Below are 20970 nucleotides of genomic sequence, written 5' to 3' on the forward strand. Positions count from 1 at the left end.
CCCACCCCAACTCACAACCCTTTTAAAACAGAAAGGCCAACCCGATAAGGGTTGCCCGATAAACCCTAACAGGTTAGGAAAGGGGGGGGGGGAATGTAACACCCCAAAATTTCAAGCTTGCAAACCTTTCGAAAAAAAAGAAGAAAAGAAAAAAAAAGAAAAAAGACAAGAGACTAAAAAGGAATCTCTTCATCTCAGAGATGATTTACGAAATCAGCGGAAGACTATACTTTTATTAATTTCAGAAAGGCAAGCTGACAACTTTGAGCGCGTTAGCTAAAAGAACCAAAACGCACAACACATGCTACTTGCGGACACTTGGAAAAGCCACTTTCATTTAAGAAGTTCTCCAAATAGTACAAAATTAGGATCTCCCAAGGAAAATCCGTTACAAAACCCCAAACAACAGGACGCGAGCTAAGAGCAGGAAGAAGAACGTCTTGGAGCCATCTAGCCATCGCGCCATCGCCTGTGGTGTACCTAATCATCACCTGTACCCATAGAATGGGTTAGTTTCACGAAAAACTAGTAGGCGCACAAGAGAGACTACAAGGATCTGAATTATGTAATTTAATTCAGTAAGTTACACAGTTTAAAGCAAATATGCAGTTAAACATGTAAGCAATGCATGCAGATAACCAGTGCAAACGCGTAAGTAGTGCAAGCGAATACGTAGTGCAAGTGAATAAGTAGTGCAACGAATCAGTAGTGCAAGCAAGTCGGTGGTGCAAGCGAGTCAGTAGTGCAACGAATCAGTAGTGCAGCGAATCAGTAGTGCAACGAATCAGTAGTGCAGCGAATCAGTAGTGCAAGCGAGTCAGTAGTGCAGCGAATCAGTAGTGCAGCGAATCAGTAGTGCAACGAATCAGTAGTGCAGCGAATCAGTAGTGCAACGAATCTCACGGCCCAGCAACCAAAGTGAACAGACTTTATGTTCCGATATTACTGGCCTGCGGGTACGCGCAGGCAAAACATAGAAACAACTGAGACTAGTTCGGGCGTCTATTATTCTATGTATTTTCAATAACCCGAATAGCTAGTTGAGTCCGCTCCAAAGGGGACGGCTTTAGCCGAGAGAGGATTCCCCAGAGGCTGAAGAGCAGTGCCACGGATGCATCCAACTTCTGCAGAAGTGTTAAGCTAACTATTGTAGCCCCTTTCCCCTAACTCCAATGACTGGGGAGGCCGGATCTTTGCCCGTGGGGTGGTTGTTAACAACCTGTCCATTGGAGTTTTTGTACCGATCTGTCCTCTCCCTTGACAGACAACCAGAAGCGAACGGGTGCGTTAGGGGTTGCTTAACTAACGACCCATTCTATGCTGTGGTCTTTAAACCACTCGAGCATCTTGCCTGTGAAGGCGAATGTGAGGCCATTTATGTGATTACAACAGTTTGCATTTAGCGTTGTTCGAGGTCGCACGACCGTCTCATCCGATCATCGCAGTACTAGATGTGTCGTGCACGACTATAAGTACTCTACGATAAAGGGGGTATAGCTCCTCAATAGAAGCCTCAACAGGAGTGTTTCACAAAGATGTAAAGTTTATCAACTTTACTCTATCTTTTGAAACAGCAGTACCTTGTGCCAACATGATGCATGTGATTATCTCGAATCACATCCGCTATCGGGGTATCTACATGTCTCGCATGACTCGATACCGGCCTCGATAGACGAGATACGGGTTTCTCAACAGAACACCCGCTAAGAAGTTCGCTCGCTCCCGACTAAACTCTTGTCGCAAGAGGGAGAGTGGTAAATGCTCCTTGCATCCTCCACGAGGATGCCCTTAAGGCATCCGCAAAGAGCAAGAACCTGCACGTCATCTGCAACAGCCAGGCAATACCAACACGTATGCAAAAGCAAGAGGCTAGGCGCAGAGCGCGACGGCAAGGTAAAGGGCAAGGATTTGCGAAACCGCATCCTTGAGTGAAGTGGATACTCGTATAAATATATACATATATATATATATATATATTCAATGGTCGCTTTTAGTTCAATTGAACTTAATTCAAATATCCAAGTCTTCCGTGCAATTTTCCCCTACCTTGGAGGGTTACGAGCTTGCTGACGTCTGCGGACGTACACGATTGACGGCTCGGGTCGCGGAGCGTGAGTGGGATCCGTCGTAGCTGCAAATATGCGATATTAACAAGCAAACTCTGACAAAAGCAAAAGCAAGGCAAAGACTCGACTTTTCCGATACATAGGGTTGGGGCCAACCGTCCCAATTGACTCGAAAAGAAGATGGGGCAGGATCAAAAGACTCTAGCTGCCAAAAGAGGGGTGTAGTCAAATGCGAACAGATGACTCACGCTACTAGGAATTCCTCGTTGGAGACCAACAATTGTAATGATCTGTCCCCATCACGATATAGCTTCCAAAGATTCCCCGGGCTTGTCGGCCAAGGGTATCGGCTTGCGCACAAAGGGCAGGGGGCCATCGGCCCCTGCTGGCAACAAAAAGGCAGGGGCCATCGGCCCCTGCTGGCATAACAAAAGGCAAGGGCCATCGGCCCCTGCTGGCATAATAAAAAGGCAGGGGCCGATGGCCCCTGCTGACAAACTAAAAAGGCAGGGGCCATGGGCCCCTGCTGGCACAAACAAAAGGCAGGGGCCGATGGCCCCTGCTGGTACAATAAAAAGGGGCAAGGAGGAGGGGCTCGGCCCCTCCCCTGCCGTAACAAAAAAAACAGGGAGGAGGGGCTCGGCCCCTCCCCTACCGAAACGGAGAGCAGAGAGGGGTGTCGTGCCCCTCCCCTGCTAAAAGGGGGCAAAGGGAGGGGGTTTGACCCCTCCCGTGGCCACACAGAGAAATGAGGGAGAGAGAGAGAAGAGACGGAGAGGGAAAAGAGGGAGAAAGAAGAAGCGATGGCGTACCAGGGGGTTTTCGGAGGAACTCGTCGAAGAGGAGCTCGCCGGAAGGAAAAGGGGGGGGGTCGCCGATGTCGGTGGCGGCGGCTGTCGGGGGTCGCCGGCGTCGGTGACCGTGGACGAGCGAGAGAGGGAAACGGAGAGACAGAGAGCGAGTGGCGGTGAGGGGGGTTTCGTAACCCTCCTCCCGCCTGCCTCGCTGTCTTTTAATGACAGCGAGGGGCGGTGGCCCGGGTCGGGTCCGGGTCGGATCCGGATCCGGCCCAAACCAATTTTTTTTTTTTTTTTTTGATATTACATCCTACCCTCCTTAAAATAATTTCGTCCGCGAAATTTCTATAGCATAAATTGGTCAAAATACAAGTCGGGGTATTTATCCCTGATATCCGACTCAAGCTCCCATGTACATTCACTAATTCCATGGTGTTGCCAACGTACTTTTACAAGAGAAATCGTCTTCGATCTGAGCACTTGGTCTCGACGATCAACGATTGCTACTGGTCTTTCCTCGAACGTCAAGTCCTTATGGATATCCACATCATCATAATGAATGATGTGCGATGGGTCGTGAACATATCTTCTCAGCATGGATACGTGAAAGACGTTGTGAATCTGAGCGTACTGAGGAGGCAGCGCAACGCGGTAAGCCGCCTCGCCGATCCGATCCAGGATCTCAAAAGGTCCGACGAATCGCGGACTCAGCTTTCCCTTTTTCCCGAACCGGAAGACGCTCTTGGTAGGAGATACCTTAACAAAAACCATATCTCCTGTTGAGAACACGAGCTCTCTACGTCGACGATCGGCGTAACACTTCTGCCGACTTTGCGCGGTACGCAGACGTTCCCTGATCATCTGCACTTGCTGAGTATAGTGCTGTAGCACTATAGGTGAATCTAGCATCCGTTCACCAACCTCATCCCAGTAAACGGGTGATCGACAAGGCTTCCCGTACAAGGCTTCGTAAGGGGCCATACCGATACTGGCATGGTAACTATTATTGTACGCGAATTCTGCCAACCCAGTATGAGAGTCCCATTCTCCCCTCCAGTCCAACATGCACGCTCGCAGCATGTCTTCCAAAGTCTGAATCGTGCGTTCAGATTGTCCATCAGTCTGAGGGTGGAAGGCAGTGCTGAATTTTAGCTTTGTGCCCAAGGCCAACTGCAGCTGCCCCCAAAACCTGGAGGTGAACCTCGGGTCACGATCGGAGATGATTGACACAGGAACACCGTGCAATCTCACAATCTCCCTGACATAGAGGTCTGCCAAGCTATCCAGTGACTGACTGAGCCGTATAGGGAGGAAATGCGCCGATTTAGTGAGTCGATCCACGATCACCCAAATCGCATCGTGTTTCCTCCGCGTCCTCGGCAAACCGACGATGAAGTCCATCGTGATGTCCTCCCACTTCCATTGTGGAATCTCCATTTGCTGCACCACTCCGCCTGGTCGTTGGTGCTCGATCTTAACCTGTTGGCAAGTCAAGCACTTCGAAACGTACTCGGCTACGTCCCGCTTCATTCCGTTCCACCAATATCTGCGCTGCAAATCTTTGAACATCTTTGTGCCACCCGGGTGGATCGTGTACTTGGACTTGTGGGCCTCAGTGAGAATCTCATCTCTCAAAAAAGGATCTTCTGGCACCCAGAGACGATCCTTACGCCATACACCTCCTTCCTCACTCAGTCGGAAGGGGGTATCGGCCCGCTGCGCTAGAGCCTTCAGCTTATCATACTGCGCATCGATCTTCTGACTGACAAAGATCTTTGACAATAGCTCAGGCTGAGCTACCATGCTGGAAAGACTGATCGAAACTGGAGTGACCACAAACGGTTCCCACGATATCAGATCCTCGACCAGCTTCCACCCCGCAAACAACAAATTTACGGAAACGCTGGGAGACTTGCGGCTCAGAGCGTCGGCCACAACGTTCGCTTTTCCTGGGTGGTAGGACAAGGTAAAGTCGTAATCCTTGAGGAATTCCAGCCAACGTCGCTGCCTCATATTCAGCTCCTTCTGCGAGAACAAAAATTTTAGGCTCTTATGATCTGTAAAAGCCTCGAACCGCTCCCCATACAAATAGTGCCGCCATATCTTCAATGCGAAGACTACCGCTGCTAACTCCAAATCATGAGTCGGGTAATTCTTCTCATGTATTTTAAGTTGGCGCGATGCATAGGCGATCACTCTATCGTTCTGCATTAAGACGCAACCCAAACCTGTCCCGGAAGCGTCTGTGTAAATCACGAAGCCGCCTTGACCCGAAGGTAAGGCCAAAATGGGAGCAGTCGTAAGACGTTCCTTTAACCTCTGAAAACTGCTCTCACACATGTCGTCCCACACGAACCTAGCTTCTTTCTTCAGGAGCTGCGTCAAGGGTAGAGAGATCTTAGAAAAGTCCTGGATAAATCTTCGGTAATACCCAGCTAATCCAAGAAAACTCCGAATGTCACGAACATTCCTCGGTTGCTGCCAACTGAGTACAGCCTCAACTTTCGCTGGATCCACGGACACACCTTCCTTGGAGATGACATGTCCCAAAAACATGATCTCCTCGAGCCAAAACTCGCACTTAGAGTACTTAGCGAACAACCGCTCCTTTCGCAAGGTTTCGAGAATAACTCTCAAGTGCTCACGATGTTGCTCCCAGCTATCTGAATACACCAAGATGTCGTCGATGAACACGATCACGAAGGTGTCCAAAAAGGGTTTGAACACCCTATTCATGAGATCCATGAACGCTGCAGGAGCGTTAGTGAGTCCAAAGGGCATAACCGTAAATTCGTAATGCCCATACCTGGTCCGGAAGGCCGTCTTGGAGATATCATCTCCCTTAATTCTGAGTTGATGGTACCCAGATCTAAGGTCGATCTTTGAGAAGATCCTGGCCCTCTGCAACTGATCGAACAGATCCTCGATGCGCGGCAACGGGTACTTATTCTTTATTGTCGCCTGGTTAAGCATCCGATAATCGATGCACAACCGCAATGATCCGTCCTTCTTTTTCACGAACAAGACGGGAGCTCCCCAGGGCGAGACACTGGGGCGAATGAATCCCTGATCCATCAACTCCTGCAACTGCTTCTTGAGCTCTGCGAGCTCGGCTGGCGCCATCCGATATGGAGCCTTAGAAATTGGTGCAGTACCCGGCAGCAACTCGATGCTGAACTGCACCTCGCGAGGTGGAGGAAGGCCTGGCAGTTCCTCCGGGAAGACGTCTGGGAAATCTCGAACAATCTCCAAGTCTCCCATCGGGACTTGCGTCGGCCCGGACTGGATGACACTGACCAAAAAGGCAGTGCATCCCTTCCTCAGGTAGCTCTGCGCCTTCAACGACGAAATCAACTTGCTCGCCCGAACGGGTTTCAGGATCTTGAATTCCATCTTGGGCATTCCTGGTGGAGATAAAACAATCCTACTATCTCGGCAGAAAATCTTGGCATGATACTTGTGCAGCCAATCCATGCCTAGGATGACGTCAAATTCTGTCATCACTAGCAGGATAGCACAAGCCGGTAAATGCCGATCTGCTAAGACTACGTCCAACTCTGGTACGTAGGCCGCACAAATGGTATTTTTCCCAATCGGGTTATACACTTCAAGAGTATTATGCAAGGGTTTTACAGGTATGTGCAAACACTCGGCAAAATTTACCGAAATAAAAGAGTGTGTGGCACCACAATCAAAAAGCACAAAGGCCGCTTGGTTAGCGACAAAAAGGGTACCTTGCACTAGGTCGCCCTTGGTCAACTGCTCAGCCTTGGCTGAGTAGACACGTCCCGGCGCCCTCTTTTGACCGCTCGTCTGTGGTGGTGGCAACTGATACTGCTGTTGCGGCAGTGGCGGCCGAGGGAGCAAAGGTGCTCCGCTGGTCTGCCTGGAATCATCAGCCGCCTTTTTGCGGCAATCACGGACGTAGTGGCCCATCTTGCCACAATACAGGCATCCGCCTGTGTCGAGCGGGCACGCCTGCCCAAAGTGAGATCGCTGGCATCTGGGGCATACGCTGCCAGCCTGCTGCCTGGCTGGAGGATTGCCCTGTGGCCGTTGACGCTTCGAAGGAGGATATCGTTTCCTTCCTCCTTCGCTCTTTACAGGAAGGAACGGTCGTTTGCCTGAGTCGCCGGAAGGTGTCTTCGGCTCACCACCCGTAGCGGGTGGCCTCCTGCCCTGAGCACTCTTAGTGCGCTCCCATGCTTCACTCAGAACGGTAGCGGCAGCAACTGCCGCAGAGAAGGTCGAGGGCATGCTCGTTAGGACCCGATGCATGAGTCCCTCCTTCAGCCCCCAAACAAACTTTCCTGCTCGCTCGCGATCATCCGCGAACAGGTTAGGGCAGTAGGGTTCCAAACTCTGGAATTTGGCGATGTAATCCGTCAAACTCGAATTGCCCTGGCAGAGCTCCAAGAACTCCACCTTCTTCTTCTCCCTTGCGTGAGGTGGGAAGTAGTTCTCCAAGAAAGCCTTCCTGAAAGCTTCCCAAGGAATGGGCGAAATTCCCGAAAACTGCACACCCCGCGCCATGTCCCACCAACTGCGGGCATTCCCCTTCAGCCTGAAGGTCCCGAAAAGCTTCTTCTTGTCATCAGGTACTGACAAGACCTCGTACACTCGTTCTACCTCCTTCACCCAGTTATCAGCCATATCTGGGTCGGGCTTGCCGTCGAAGGTCGGGGGGTCAAGCTTCAGAAATTTCTCATACGTCACTGCGGTATGCGGGATCGGCTCAGGAACGGGCGCTGGTTCCCTTTGGGAACGAATGTGAGGCCATTTATGTGATTACAACAGTTTGCATTTAGCGTTGTTCGAGGTCGCACGACCGTCTCATCCGATCATCGCAGTACTAGATGTGTCGTGCACGACTATAAGTACTCTACGATAAAGGGGGTATAGCTCCTCAATAGAAGCCTCAACAGGAGTGTTTCACAAAGATGTAAAGTTTATCAACTTTACTCTATCTTTTGAAACAGCAGTACCTTGTGCCAACATGATGCATGTGATTATCTCGAATCACATCCGCTATCGGGGTATCTACATGTCTCGCATGACTCGATACCGGCCTCGATAGACGAGATACGGGTTTCTCAACAGAACACCCGCTAAGAAGTTCGCTCGCTCCCGACTAAACTCTTGTCGCAAGAGGGAGAGTGGTAAATGCTCCTTGCATCCTCCACGAGGATGCCCTTAAGGCATCCGCAAAGAGCAAGAACCTGCACGTCATCTGCAACAGCCAGGCAATACCAACACGTATGCAAAAGCAAGAGGCTAGGCGCAGAGCGCGACGGCAAGGTAAAGGGCAAGGATTTGCGAAACCGCATCCTTGAGTGAAGTGGATACTCGTATAAATATATACATATATATATATATATATATTCAATGGTCGCTTTTAGTTCAATTGAACTTAATTCAAATATCCAAGTCTTCCGTACAATTTTCCCCTACCTTGGAGGGTTACGAGCTTGCTGACGTCTGCGGACGTACACGATTGACGGCTCGGGTCGCGGAGCGTGAGTGGGATCCGTCGTAGCTGCAAATATGCGATATTAACAAGCAAACTCTGACAAAAGCAAAAGCAAGGCAAAGACTCGACTTTTCCGATACATAGGGTTGGGGCCAACCGTCCCAATTGACTCGAAAAGAAGATGGGGCAGGATCAAAAGACTCTAGCTGCCAAAAGAGGGGTGTAGTCAAATGCGAACAGATGACTCACGCTACTAGGAATTCCTCGTTGGAGACCAACAATTGTAATGATCTGTCCCCATCACGATATAGCTTCCAAAGATTCCCCGGGCTTGTCGGCCAAGGGTATCGGCTTGCGCACAAAGGGCAGGGGGCCATCGGCCCCTGCTGGCAACAAAAAGGCAGGGGCCATCGGCCCCTGCTGGCATAACAAAAGGCAAGGGCCATCGGCCCCTGCTGGCATAATAAAAAGGCAGGGGCCGATGGCCCCTGCTGACAAACTAAAAAGGCAGGGGCCATGGGCCCCTGCTGGCACAAACAAAAGGCAGGGGCCGATGGCCCCTGCTGGCATAACAAAAGGCAAGGGCCATCGGCCCCTGCTGGCATAATAAAAAGGCAGGGGCCGATGGCCCCTGCTGGCATAATAAAAAGGCAGGGGCCGATGGCCCCTGCTGGTACAATAAAAAGGGGCAAGGAGGAGGGGCTCGGCCCCTCCCCTGCCGTAACAAAAAAAACAGGGAGGAGGGGCTCGGCCCCTCCCCTACCGAAACGGAGAGCAGAGAGGGGTGTCGTGCCCCTCCCCTGCTAAAAGGGGGCAAAGGGAGGGGGTTTGACCCCTCCCGTGGCCACACAGAGAAATGAGGGAGAGAGAGAGAAGAGACGGAGAGGGAAAAGAGGGAGAAAGAAGAAGCGATGGCGTACCAGGGGGTTTTCGGAGGAACTCGCCGAAGAGGAGCTCGCCGGAAGGAAAAGGGGGGGGGGTCGCCGATGTCGGTGGCGGCGGCTGTCGGGGGTCGCCGGCGTCGGTGACCGTGGACGAGCGAGAGAGGGAAACGGAGAGACAGAGAGCGAGTGGCGGTGAGGGGGGTTTCGTAACCCTCCTCCCGCCTGCCTCGCTGTCTTTTAATGACAGCGAGGGGCGGTGTCCCGGGTCGGGTCCGGGTCGGATCCGGATCCGGCCCAAACCAATTTTTTTTTTTTTTTTGATATTACAGGGAAAGGGGGGTGTTACGCAAGGCGTAACCGACCTCCCCCTCCCATCTCGACGAGGAAGGAGGGGGCCTGGGGTCGATAAAAGGGGGGTGAAGAGGGGGTTATGCCCTCTTCACTCGGGCTCTCTCTTCCCCATCGTTCCCTATATCTCTCTCTCTCTCGCTCGGTGTGCGCACGCCGGAGGGCAAAACCACCGTCGTCAGGCAGCGTGGGCTACCGGCTGCCATTGAAGGCCGCGGCAAGCAGCATCCACACTCCCTTCTTCACGACAGCAGCCTCCAGCCACCGGAAAACCACCGTAAAAAGGTACGGGGCTCCTATCGAATTTAGGTGAGGGATCGAACATGGGTTCGATCCCATGTATTTCTTTGAGATGAGGGTCCATGGGAACCCTTTTTAGTAATACAGGATCTACCTGTGTTCTCTGTTTTTAGCTGTGTTTGTATTGTTTTCCAATGAGAAAAATACGTGTTGGGTCATTTTGGGTTTTGAGGGTTTTGGCTGATGGATCAATCGAACTCGGTTCGATTGGCCGATCAGGCCTCAGCCATGATAGCAGACCCAGCCGAGTGATCGGCTGGGCATGAAAAAAAAAATATGCTGCGCATTGGGGGGGGGGTGACCTGCCCAGTCGACCCAAGTCGGCTGGGTGCTGTGCACCTTTTGAATCGGGCCATAGTAGGCCCAGCTGATCTAGTCAGCTGGAAGCTGGCCTGTAACTCGATTGAAAAAAAAAAAGGGGAAAGTTCTGCTCGGCATGCATAGGTAATCCAACTTGGTAGGATTTAATGTGATTTTCGGGTGTATTGTGTTTGCAAAGTCTGCACTATGCTGTGTTCCACCCCAAATCAAGTAGTTTCAAAATTCATGTGTATAAATATAAATAGCTATACCCTTGTTATGCCTATGGTAGTGTTGGATTTGGTGTGAAATATATTTGTTTCAAATACTTGCATATGAATGATCGATGCATATTAATATTAAGTGGGCAACACAGGTATGACCTACTGTTTCGGACATGTTCTAAAAGTTTGCTATGTTCCCTGCTTGTAAATAATAACTACAATACCTATGTTAATGCAATGTTAATAAGTACATGCTGATAACTTTATTTGTTATTATCTATATAGTCGTGTTTTGAATATTTGGTTACACATGCCAGCATGCTTGTATTCTTTATATCTTCCTAAATACCTAGACTCGTTCTGAAAGTGGTTATGAAATGTTGACCATATCTAAAATATTTTACCTGCTAAACTGCATATGTGTGGGTTGTTTCAGCATTGAACAGAAAATGATATTCTTGTCATGTAATTGCATAGATGTGGGTTTCTTCGGTGCCAAAAAGAAAATAAAACTTCTGTTATAAAACTGTGTGTGTGCGTGGGATGTACTGACACTGAAATCGTGAGAGAAACATCTTGAATGCGTGTTGATACACGTGTATTAAGCTAACCATGTTTGTCATGGTTGGTGTTGTCCATAATACTAATTTCATACAGGTGAAATAGATAAAAATATTGCTTATGCCTGAGATTTTTCCAGTTCTGTTCCTGCAGCATATGTATATAGTTGGGTTGGTTGACATGCGTATGATTGTGTTAGGATTGCATGAGTGCACATGCATTTGGCACATGTTAGCATGCTTTATAGTTGTAACATGTGAGGTATTTGATGTCTATTAATAGGGCATGGCAAGTTGTTTTGATATAGATGCATACCTGATGTAAAGGCGTGCAGCCCTGACATATAAATTTCTAGATCCGGTTTATGTGCTTGTGTGTGGATGATAACTCATGCTACGAATGGAAAATTTCATGTATCTACCTGATGAGACATGTTTAATTTCCATGCATAATTATTCTCATATACTTATGAAACTATGGATGAATGCATGTATATTAAGTGATTGCATGAAAACACTTACACATAAATGGTCACACATGCCTATGACTGTGGAAGCTTGAATGAAGGTGCATTTGTAATTATGTTGGTATTATTGCATACATTGCAAGTTATGATTTTTTTTGCATACGATGCATCGATGGCCTAAATAGACCATCATTGGCCTGGAGAGCCGTGGGTTTGGTTTTCTCTTACTTATGTTTTTAAATATATCACTTAAACCACATAAGATGGTTTGACACTTTACTACACTGTTCTAATGGTTTATACGGGCTGGAGTCCCGAATGGGTTCCTGCAAGGGAGGATGCGGGGTTTTCACTTTACTTTTGCATATGTGTGGCAAACTTAAAGAATGAACTTTAAATAAAAATAATGAATAAGAACAGTGTAATTTACATTCTGGGATATCTCATCTGGAGTATGAGAATTTTGGATATCCGGTCTTGGGGAGACTGTGAGGATACAAAAACTCCGTGTGCGTTGTTGCCCCTGAACCCGATATTGAGGTTCTTCTCCTGGCCACGGTTTTAGGGAGAACCCGCCACTTTACCCGGGAGTGGTGTGTTAGTCACAGCTGTGAGTTTATGGTACCAAGGAAGTGGCACTTGTGGGCGTGGGGTGTCCCTTGTGTCCCCAACATTAGATGTGGAGGTCTAATGTTCCGATGGATGGTATTGTTTCCTGATATCGGTCGAGGGCTAAGTTGGAACCCAGTAATAAAATACAAATTGTGTGTTAAGCTACCCTGGGAACCTACTTGACCTCGGGGTTTGTACCCGTTTGGTGTATCCGCGGGCCACGGTAATTAAAAAGAGGAACTTAAAGATGTGTGCATCTAATAGGGCATGCATATGGAAAGATGGAACTTAAATGAAAGATAACAGAAGAAATCATACATTGCACATAATCATGCATTTTTCTGTTATGCATTAGATCATGCATGTTTGAATCATTCTTGATATCATGACATCATTTGGTGGTAGCATACGCTTTACTTCGTGAAATCATGTTGAAAGGTTGGTTATTTAGTTGTTGATATATGACACTGTTTACTGTTATTGATTGGTGAGTAAATGAAATCATTGGTAGTTATGGAAACTTAGATGTTGAAAATTTTATATCTGCACTCACTCAAATCACTGCATGAAATCTTATCCATGTTCTTTCTCTCATCTGGTTTCTTTAGAAGTAGCTGTGCTCAGAATTTCGGTTCTGACACCCTACTTTGTTGGTTTTTCACAGGAAATGGTGAACAGTGAAGTTGGACATGCATCTGGGGATGGATGAGTTATACTTGGACTTGTCAGCTTCAGTAGAGGATATTGTGGCTCTTTCTTTTGTCTTTCAGTTCTTTTAAATTCTGCAATTGTTACTTTACTTTCAGTTGAAGAAAATCTTGTCTTTGAAATTTTATTACTCATTAATAAAAGAGTTTTAGTTGGTTGATATGGATGATAATTGCAACTTCGTTTGTGGTGGATGGGCTATCCAATGGAAAGTGGAACTGTGAGGACCCCAGATCTCTGGGAAGGTTTCTGCAACTCTTTAGAAAAAAAAAAAAATTTCCGCATTTTTAAAAGGGTCTGGATTGGGGTCGTTACATTGATAACAATCAATGAAATAACATGCAATCCGATTTTATAATAACTATCAAAATAGCATAAAATCAGACTTGACAAGTCTACCAAAAATATATATAGCCACATCAAGAGACAATTATCAAAATAACCAAATCAGAAGTTGATAAGAGTCATACATATAGCTTATAATCAGATATGATAACAATTAACGAGATAACATAAAATAAGATTTGACAACTATCAATTTAACATACAATAAAATTCGATAGCTGTTATCAAAATAATCACATTGTTAATCTGATCGGCATCAAAATAATGTGAAAACAAGTTTGATCAATATCAAAGCAATGTATAAGCAAGTCTGATCAGATTGCACACATGCAATGCGTAGGCAAGTATGATCGGACTGTTCACACATCACAATATGGTAGATTTGATCCCATCAACATAACATGATTGCGGATCTAAAAACAACATAAATTAACATATTACAGGTCAGATAACAACACCAAACATAACATGTGCATACACGTCTCATCATAATCAAAACAACCTATATGCGAGTCTGATCCAGACATTAAAAATAACATGTAGACGAGTTTGATAACAGACAATAAAATAACATTCGAACAATTTTGTTAACGACAAGCAAAATCACATGTAATTCAGACTTTATAACAACCAACAAAATAATGTGAAATTAGATCTGGTAACAACCAACAAATTAACCTGTAATTAGATCTGATTACATCCAACCTAATAACATCAATTAAATTTCAGATTCATGCGTATGATATGTACAACCGCAAACATGATCAATTCAAACTCATGTTTATGTATCACTTTAAAAAAAATGCATACATCAACCTATACATGACCCATTTCATGTATTAAATCAACTATGCAATTTTTTTTTTCACAAATCCAACCAATGGGGTTGATCCGTGTACATGATCAAATTCATGTACATGAATCACCCAATGCTAAAAAACACACATTTGCAACATGTTGGCTGATCCATGTACATAATCATAATCATGTATATGAGTCGGCCAGACCACCCGAAACTATATGCATAACATATACAACATGCTGGCTGAATGACAAATAAAGCTTAAACATATAGTTATTTACAAATGCATCAACATGTATTTCGATTAGCATAAAGCGAAATAATGCATTCAGATGCATGAACATGTAATTCAAAACATAGCATTTCGATACATGAGCATAAACAACCAAGTCTGAATCAATACCAGTTGCAAAGGCATATAACAAGACATGTTTGAAAACAAAGATTGATAGAACACGTGTTTGGTGAAACGTGGACCATAATTGGATATATATAGAACTCAACAAGTCTGATCAAATTTGAGTGCATATCAAGCTAAGCAAGTCAGATCAGATTTGCATACAATCAAATCTGAACAAAAGTGTATATATATATATATATAGGCATGAGCGAAAACAAAATTTGAATAATGTAATCTAATCCATTTGAATGATTAATTTGTAGACTATTCATTTCATTTAAGAACCTGTAAACTATATGAAATTGATATCCCATTCAAGTCAAGATGTTTCCCAAAAAAGTTTGGAAAAATTGTAGCATGCTTGTTCATTTCACAAGTTTATAGCATCAGAATGGATAACATAGAGCAAGTCAAAGTTGTCACAACCCTTGGATCTGTTAAAATGTATAAAAAATATATTTATGAATATATACATATATGTATTTATGTATATACATATAAATATATATTGTATAGTTATTTTTCTTTCTTTCTTTTTTCTTTCGTTTCATTGGACCTAGTGCAACTAGGTTTAAGCCCCACCCTCTCTTCTCTCCCTCTTGTGTATATAAATAGGGGTCTCCCCCCTTTGTAAAGTATGCTTCTTGCATATTTGTGAATAGGGGTGTCAACGGGTCGGGTTTACCTGGACCAAACCCTATAGGGTCTGGGTATGGTGACCAATAAGAAGGCCCGATTGAGACCCAGGTCCAGACCTGAAGGTCCGATTAATACATGGATCCGGGTATAGTTTGTGAAAATTTATACCAGACCCGGACCCAACCCGAGTTCCGATTAAGACCCGTAATTTTTCAATGTAAAAATGATAAAAAAATTATTACTTTACTGGGTCTAGTTCATGTAATTCTTATCGGGTCCGGGTATGGTTTCTCTTATAGCAGACCTGATTGGACACGGGTCTAGACCCGATACCATACCCAAAAATCTGGTCCAAGTCTGGTTCCACCTGGGTCCAAACCAAACCCGACCCATTGACACCCCTACTTGTGATAATAAAATACTATTTTTTATATTGTGAGCCTTTTTATGTGTACCCCTTTGTGGGTATATGTGAGTGTGCTCCTTAGAGAACACTTTTGTGTTCACTTGATATTGGTGGGCATGTTGGTTCGTGATTGAAGGCAATTTGGTTCTTTTCATGACCATATATTGCCCCTTAGGGAGGTCATGGTGTGAAGCGAATGGCGGCAGCAACGTCGTGGCGCACACAACGGTGGTAGAGACCAGTGTTTTAAAACTCATCGAGTCAACTCATTGACTCGACTCAGCTCGGCCCTCCAGCGAGTCAACCCGGCAAGGCAAACTCGGTTTGCCAAAACTCGGGCTTGACTCGGGCGAGTTCTGGAATGCTTGAAATTTGATTTTTTGGGTATTTCAGAATAAAAAAAATGTTTCTTGCATCAATAGGGAATAATTAATTGGCTTGTATAATTTGATCAGTTGTCTTGAGAATTTCTTCTTTAATTTTGTTATGGATTTTCTCACACATAGTATGTAACCCATACTTTCTCTCAAATATCTTTTTATTTTTCAAATTACTGAAATGGCTATAATGTTAGTTTATTTTTTATGACTGAATAGGATCATGACTTTGAAAAGAACTTGTCTTTAGCTATGTGTAGTTGGAAGTGTACACTACATGAGCAAGTTTCATGTGCTTGTTATGACTGTGATTATTGAGCCTATAGTATGGCTGCATTTCTCTTATAAAGCACATTGGATATCCTTCATAGTTTCATCTCAAAAACTATAAGCCTCGGCCCCTCATTCTGCTGTTCAATATTGTCTTTTATTAGATGATTTCCTTGTGAGTCTATTCTGCATAATCAGATACTGTGGCTAATTTTTTCTAGCAGTCATCCTACTGCAGCTTAAAAGTGTAATCCTAGTGCATCCAACTTCTGCAGAAGTGTCAGGCGACTACCACCTAGGATAATTATGGTAGCCTCTATCCCCTAACTCCAATGACTGGGAAAACTGAGTCAGTTGCCCGTAATAGCCATGAATGGCCTGTCCATCGGAGTTGTACCATCCATCCTCTCTCTTGATGAACCATCTTGAATGAGTACGACAGAAGTTGCTTTAACCACTGCCTCGTTTTACATGCTCTGGTCCATTAGACCCACTCGAGCATCTTGCCTATGAAGGCGCTTAGTTACAATTTTTTAGAGTTTCGATAATTGTGCCATATTGCACACCATGAGGTTTAACAACCTCTCATGCTATACATCATAATATAACATCACTACCAAAAGATGTAATTACGATGATAGGCAAGGGTTACTTAAAAGCACCCGCAATAAGTCAAATCAAGTAGGCATTCTTGAGAGAAAACATAGTCCCAATAAGGTTCATTTTCTCGAGACCAAAGCGTTAGTACCCAATCTCACACTGCTTGAAAAGGCGCGAACCATGGTATGCAGGCGCTTGCCTCGTGCGAGGTTTGATCCTGTAAGAAATCATAAGAAGCAGAATCTCCAAAGTCCAAAAGTAGCCAACATAACGATTGAAAAAACAATATCCAACGAACGAAATATGTACAACAATAATTAAGAGCATACACGTAAATATAGGCAACTAAAACAGAAACAAGCCATGACGCATAAAGCGCAGGGCAAACAGAAAAGAAAATACAAGAAAGCAAATAGCCATGGCGCATAAAGCGCAGAGCAAACAGAACAATAAAGTGCATAAAAGCAAATAGCCATGGCGCATAAAGCGCGAGGCAAACAGAACAGTAAAGTGCAGACTAGCAAATAGCAATGACGCATAAAGTGTGGGGCAAACCGAAAGGAAAGTACAAGAAAGCAAATAGCAATGGCGCATAAAGCGCGGGGCAAACAAAACAGTAAAGTGCAAAAAAGCAAATAGCCATGGCGCATAAAGCGCGGGCAAACAGAACAGTAAAGTGCAAAAAAGCAAATAACCATGGCGCATAAAGAGCGGAGCGAACAGAAAGGAAAGTACAAGAAAGTAAAGATGACAAGGATCGTGAAATCGCATCCTTGAGTTAAAAGACATCAAATGAAAAGACAGAAATTAAAAGCCTGGGCACATAAAGTGTGACGGCAACAGAAAGGTAAATACAGAAAAAGTGGAGGACAAGGATCTTGAAACCGCGTCCTTGAGTTAAAAGACATACGTATATATATATATATAATTGTGATTTACTTTAGTTATCTTTTTTTATTTTAGTTTTGTTCATTCATGGTCTTTTTTACGCTACTTTCTTCTACCTTGAGCGGTTGCGGATTCCCGTACACTTGCGAGCGTAGGTACGAACGTGCTTGAACTATGGGGCGCAAGAGGGCTCTGTCGTGCAACCTTAAAATGCAAAGATATTAGTATGCCAGATCAAAACAGAGGACGGGTTAGGTAAGACCTGAAGTGGTATTGGACCCCAATGCAAGGGTAGGCAGGGAGCCCAGCTTCTTGCAGAAAAATCAGCAGAGCCAGCAGGGCAAGGAGTCCAGCGTTCCTTGCCTGCTGGAACAGCAAAGCCTTCCCTTGATAGGGCCTTGTTGGCAGGCCGCGAAAAGAAGCGGAGGCAGACAACCCTGCTCTCTGCCTGCCCAAATGATAGAAAAAAAGGGGTAAGGCTCAGCCGCCCGCCCAACCCTGCAGAAGGGGTCGACCCCAGTCTTCCTGGCAAAACTAAAAGCAGGAAAAAAAGAAGGGGAAGCGGGGCCCGATCCTTCTTCCACTAGGACAGAAAACAGGAAGTAGCTCGGCCCTCCCTTCCCTGCTGCAAGGGAAACAAGGAATGCTTAGACCTTCCCTCGCAAGGATAAGGCGACAAGGTGGGTGCCAGTCCTCCCACAGTGCCCACCAAAGATAGAGACATGCAGGGGGGTGAGTGGAACCCGTCCTCTGCCGGTCATAAGAAAACAGTGACAGGGGGGAGAAGCCCCCTGCCGGCCAAGGAAAAAGGGACACAGGCAGAGGGCTTTGCCCCACCCTGCCTGACGATAGAACCCACGACACGGGGCAGAGCCCCCTGCTGGCAGGAGAAGAACACAGGCAGGGGCTTTGCCCTCTCTGCCTGACGAGAAGAGAAAGCGGCAAGGGGGCGGATCCCCTTGTCGGTCGAAGGAAACAAGGGCAGGGGTCCAACCCCCTACCGAAAAAGAAACAACGACAGGGGGCGAAGTCCCCCTGACGACCAAATGAAAACCAAGGCAGGAGGCAGAGCCTCGTGCCGGAAGGAGCCGGAAACAAGGAGGTGAAGCCCTCTGTCGGAGAGAGAGCCCGTGGCACGGAGCGAAGTCCCCCACCAACGAGAGTGAGCGGCAGGGGGCGAAGCCCCCTACCGACAAGGATCAACGACAGGGGGCAGAGCCCCCCTGCCGAAAAGAAAGAGTGATTGGGGGGCGGAGCCACCCCCTCCTATTGTCCAAGATCAAGCGACAGGGGGCAGTGCCCCCTACCGAAAAGAATGAGCGACAGGGGGTGGAGCCCCTACCGACAAGAATGAGCGACAAAGGGCAGGACCCCTTGTCGACCGAAACGAGCGATAGGGGGCAGAGCCCCCCTGTCGACAAAAACAAGTGACAGGGGGCGAAGCCCCCTACAGACAAAAATGAGCGATAGGTGGCAGAGCCCCCTGCCAACAAAACGAGCGACAGAGGGCAGAGCCCCCTGCCGACAAAACGAGAACAAAGAGAGAGGAGGGGTTACCTGAGGAGGAAGACAACGGTGATGTCTCCGGCGTCACCGAAAAATGCAGAGGAAAAAGGGCGGCGATCGGAGGGTGGCGACGACAACACAAAAGAGGAAGGAGATGGGAGGCTGTCGGGGCGGTCGTCGATCGCAGCAGAGAAGAGGGAGAAGGTAGTGGTGCTCGAAGGGGGGTGGTCAACGGCTTCGATCGTCGGAGTTCGCTCGAAGGGTGAGAGGCGTTGGGAGGTGGTGAAGAGAGTGAAAAGGGCGAGGGATTTTGCCCTTTGCCCAAAGGCCTGCGTCTTTTAAAGACGCGAGCTTCTCGATCTTTCGAGAAGCCGGGTTAGAATCGGACTCGGTTCCGGGTCTGGCTCGGACTCGGATCCAGGTCCAACTTAATCGGACCAACAATGACACGTGTCCGACACATGCCTCGCACGTGTTCGACACATTTTTTTTAGTGGACTTTACAATAAGAGGATAAGTAAGAGTAGTTAGAGAGAGATACAGTTCTACATTTTGTAGAACTCTGTCCTCTATATAAAGGACTCTAGAGGGGACATCACTCTCTAGAAGACCAAACAAAAATTATATATGGGTCTAACTTCTCTCTCTCTCTCTCTCTAGAACTCGTTTACTAGAGAGAGGAGAGGAGGAGAGAGAGAGAGAAAAGAGGAGGAATATAAAAGAAAAGAAAAGAAAGAAAGAAAAAAAAGAGAGGAAGAAAGAAAAAGAAGGACAGGAAGAAATTCAGATTTCTCCTCGAACATCCATCATTTTCCAATTCTTTACTACGTTCGACTAAGGTACGGGTTTCTCTCTAGGTTCTTACAGAAAAAAATATGTTTAAATCGGGTTCATATGTAAGTTTAGATAGAAAAGGGAAATCCGAATTAAAAAATATGTATCTGTACATGCATTAAATGACGTTTTCATATATTTGTTTAGTTACCGATTTCAAGAAATCTGATCATCTATTTGTTTAGTTGCTGATTTCATGAACAGTGATTTAGACTTATGTATTTTTATGTATCGATTTCTTGATTCATAAATCTGCCTTGCCTATTTACAATTATCGAGTCCATGACCATGAACCATATAAAAATATGTATTTAAATTTTTGTCCGATGATTTTATGAGTTGATTCATATATGTGCATGCATATGTGATCAGAATGATGATCATGCTTGTAACTTGAATTTATATGCTTATTTGCAAGTCAGTCGATATAAATATATATATATATATATATATATATATATATATATATATATATATATATATACACACACACACCAGTTTATTCATGCTTTGAATTTGATAAATATGTATGTATATCGATATCAGTCGATTTATGCATTTAATCGGATACGTATATGTATGTATTTCATATCATACTTCTGAATCTGAAATAAGTACATATATGTCTGTCGATTCATGTTGTAAATCTGATATAAAATATATCAGTTTACCAATTTTTCTATTCATGTCTAGCTATGCACTGCATAGCTAGTGTGCAATCTGATCAGATCTGCCCACTATTTTAGCGTGCAAATCTGATCAGATCTGCCCACTGTTTTCACATGCAAATCTGATCAGATTTGCCCAGATGTTTAGATATGCAAATCTGATCAGATCTACCCATTGTTTCGTTGTGCAAATCTGATTGGATTTGTCCAGTTGTTATGATATAAAAATCTGATCAGATTTGCCCACTATTTCGATGTACAAATCTGATCGGATCTGCCCAGATGTTTAGATGTGCAAATCTGATTGGATCTACCGACTGTTTCGATGTGCAAATCTGATCAGATCTGCCTAATTGTTATGATGTGAAAATATAATCAGATTTGTCTGTTGAGAAACTATGTTTTGATGACACATAATATGATATACTGTCATATGTGCTTTAATATGATATAATGATATGCCTTTATGAAAAATGTTATATTATGACTGAATATGATT

The 20970-nt window shown here is 45.5% G+C and overlaps 1 protein-coding gene across 5 annotated transcripts in view; it reads left to right on the forward strand.

The window, feature by feature from the left end:
• LOC149815818 (uncharacterized) overlaps positions 1-20970 on the forward strand; it is a 64311-nt gene that overhangs the window by 38643 nt on the left and 4698 nt on the right. For 2 of the 5 annotated variants that reach the window (XM_089988687.1, XM_089988690.1), the window contains one exon: positions 12693-12830. The exons of the other annotated variants lie outside the window; for them this stretch is intronic. In XM_089988687.1, the coding sequence (XP_089844813.1) occupies positions 12693-12702 (10 nt within the window). In that variant the 3' untranslated portion in view covers positions 12703-12830. Of the gene's footprint in view, positions 1-12692; positions 12831-20970 lie in introns of those variants that run through there. 5 annotated transcript variants of the gene reach the window in all.

The sequence above is a fragment of the Nuphar pumila genome, chromosome 15 (genome assembly GCF_984573655.1).
Source record: "Nuphar pumila chromosome 15, dmNupPumi1.hap1.1, whole genome shotgun sequence".
In the NCBI taxonomy this organism is placed as follows: Eukaryota; Viridiplantae; Streptophyta; class Magnoliopsida; order Nymphaeales; family Nymphaeaceae; genus Nuphar; species Nuphar pumila.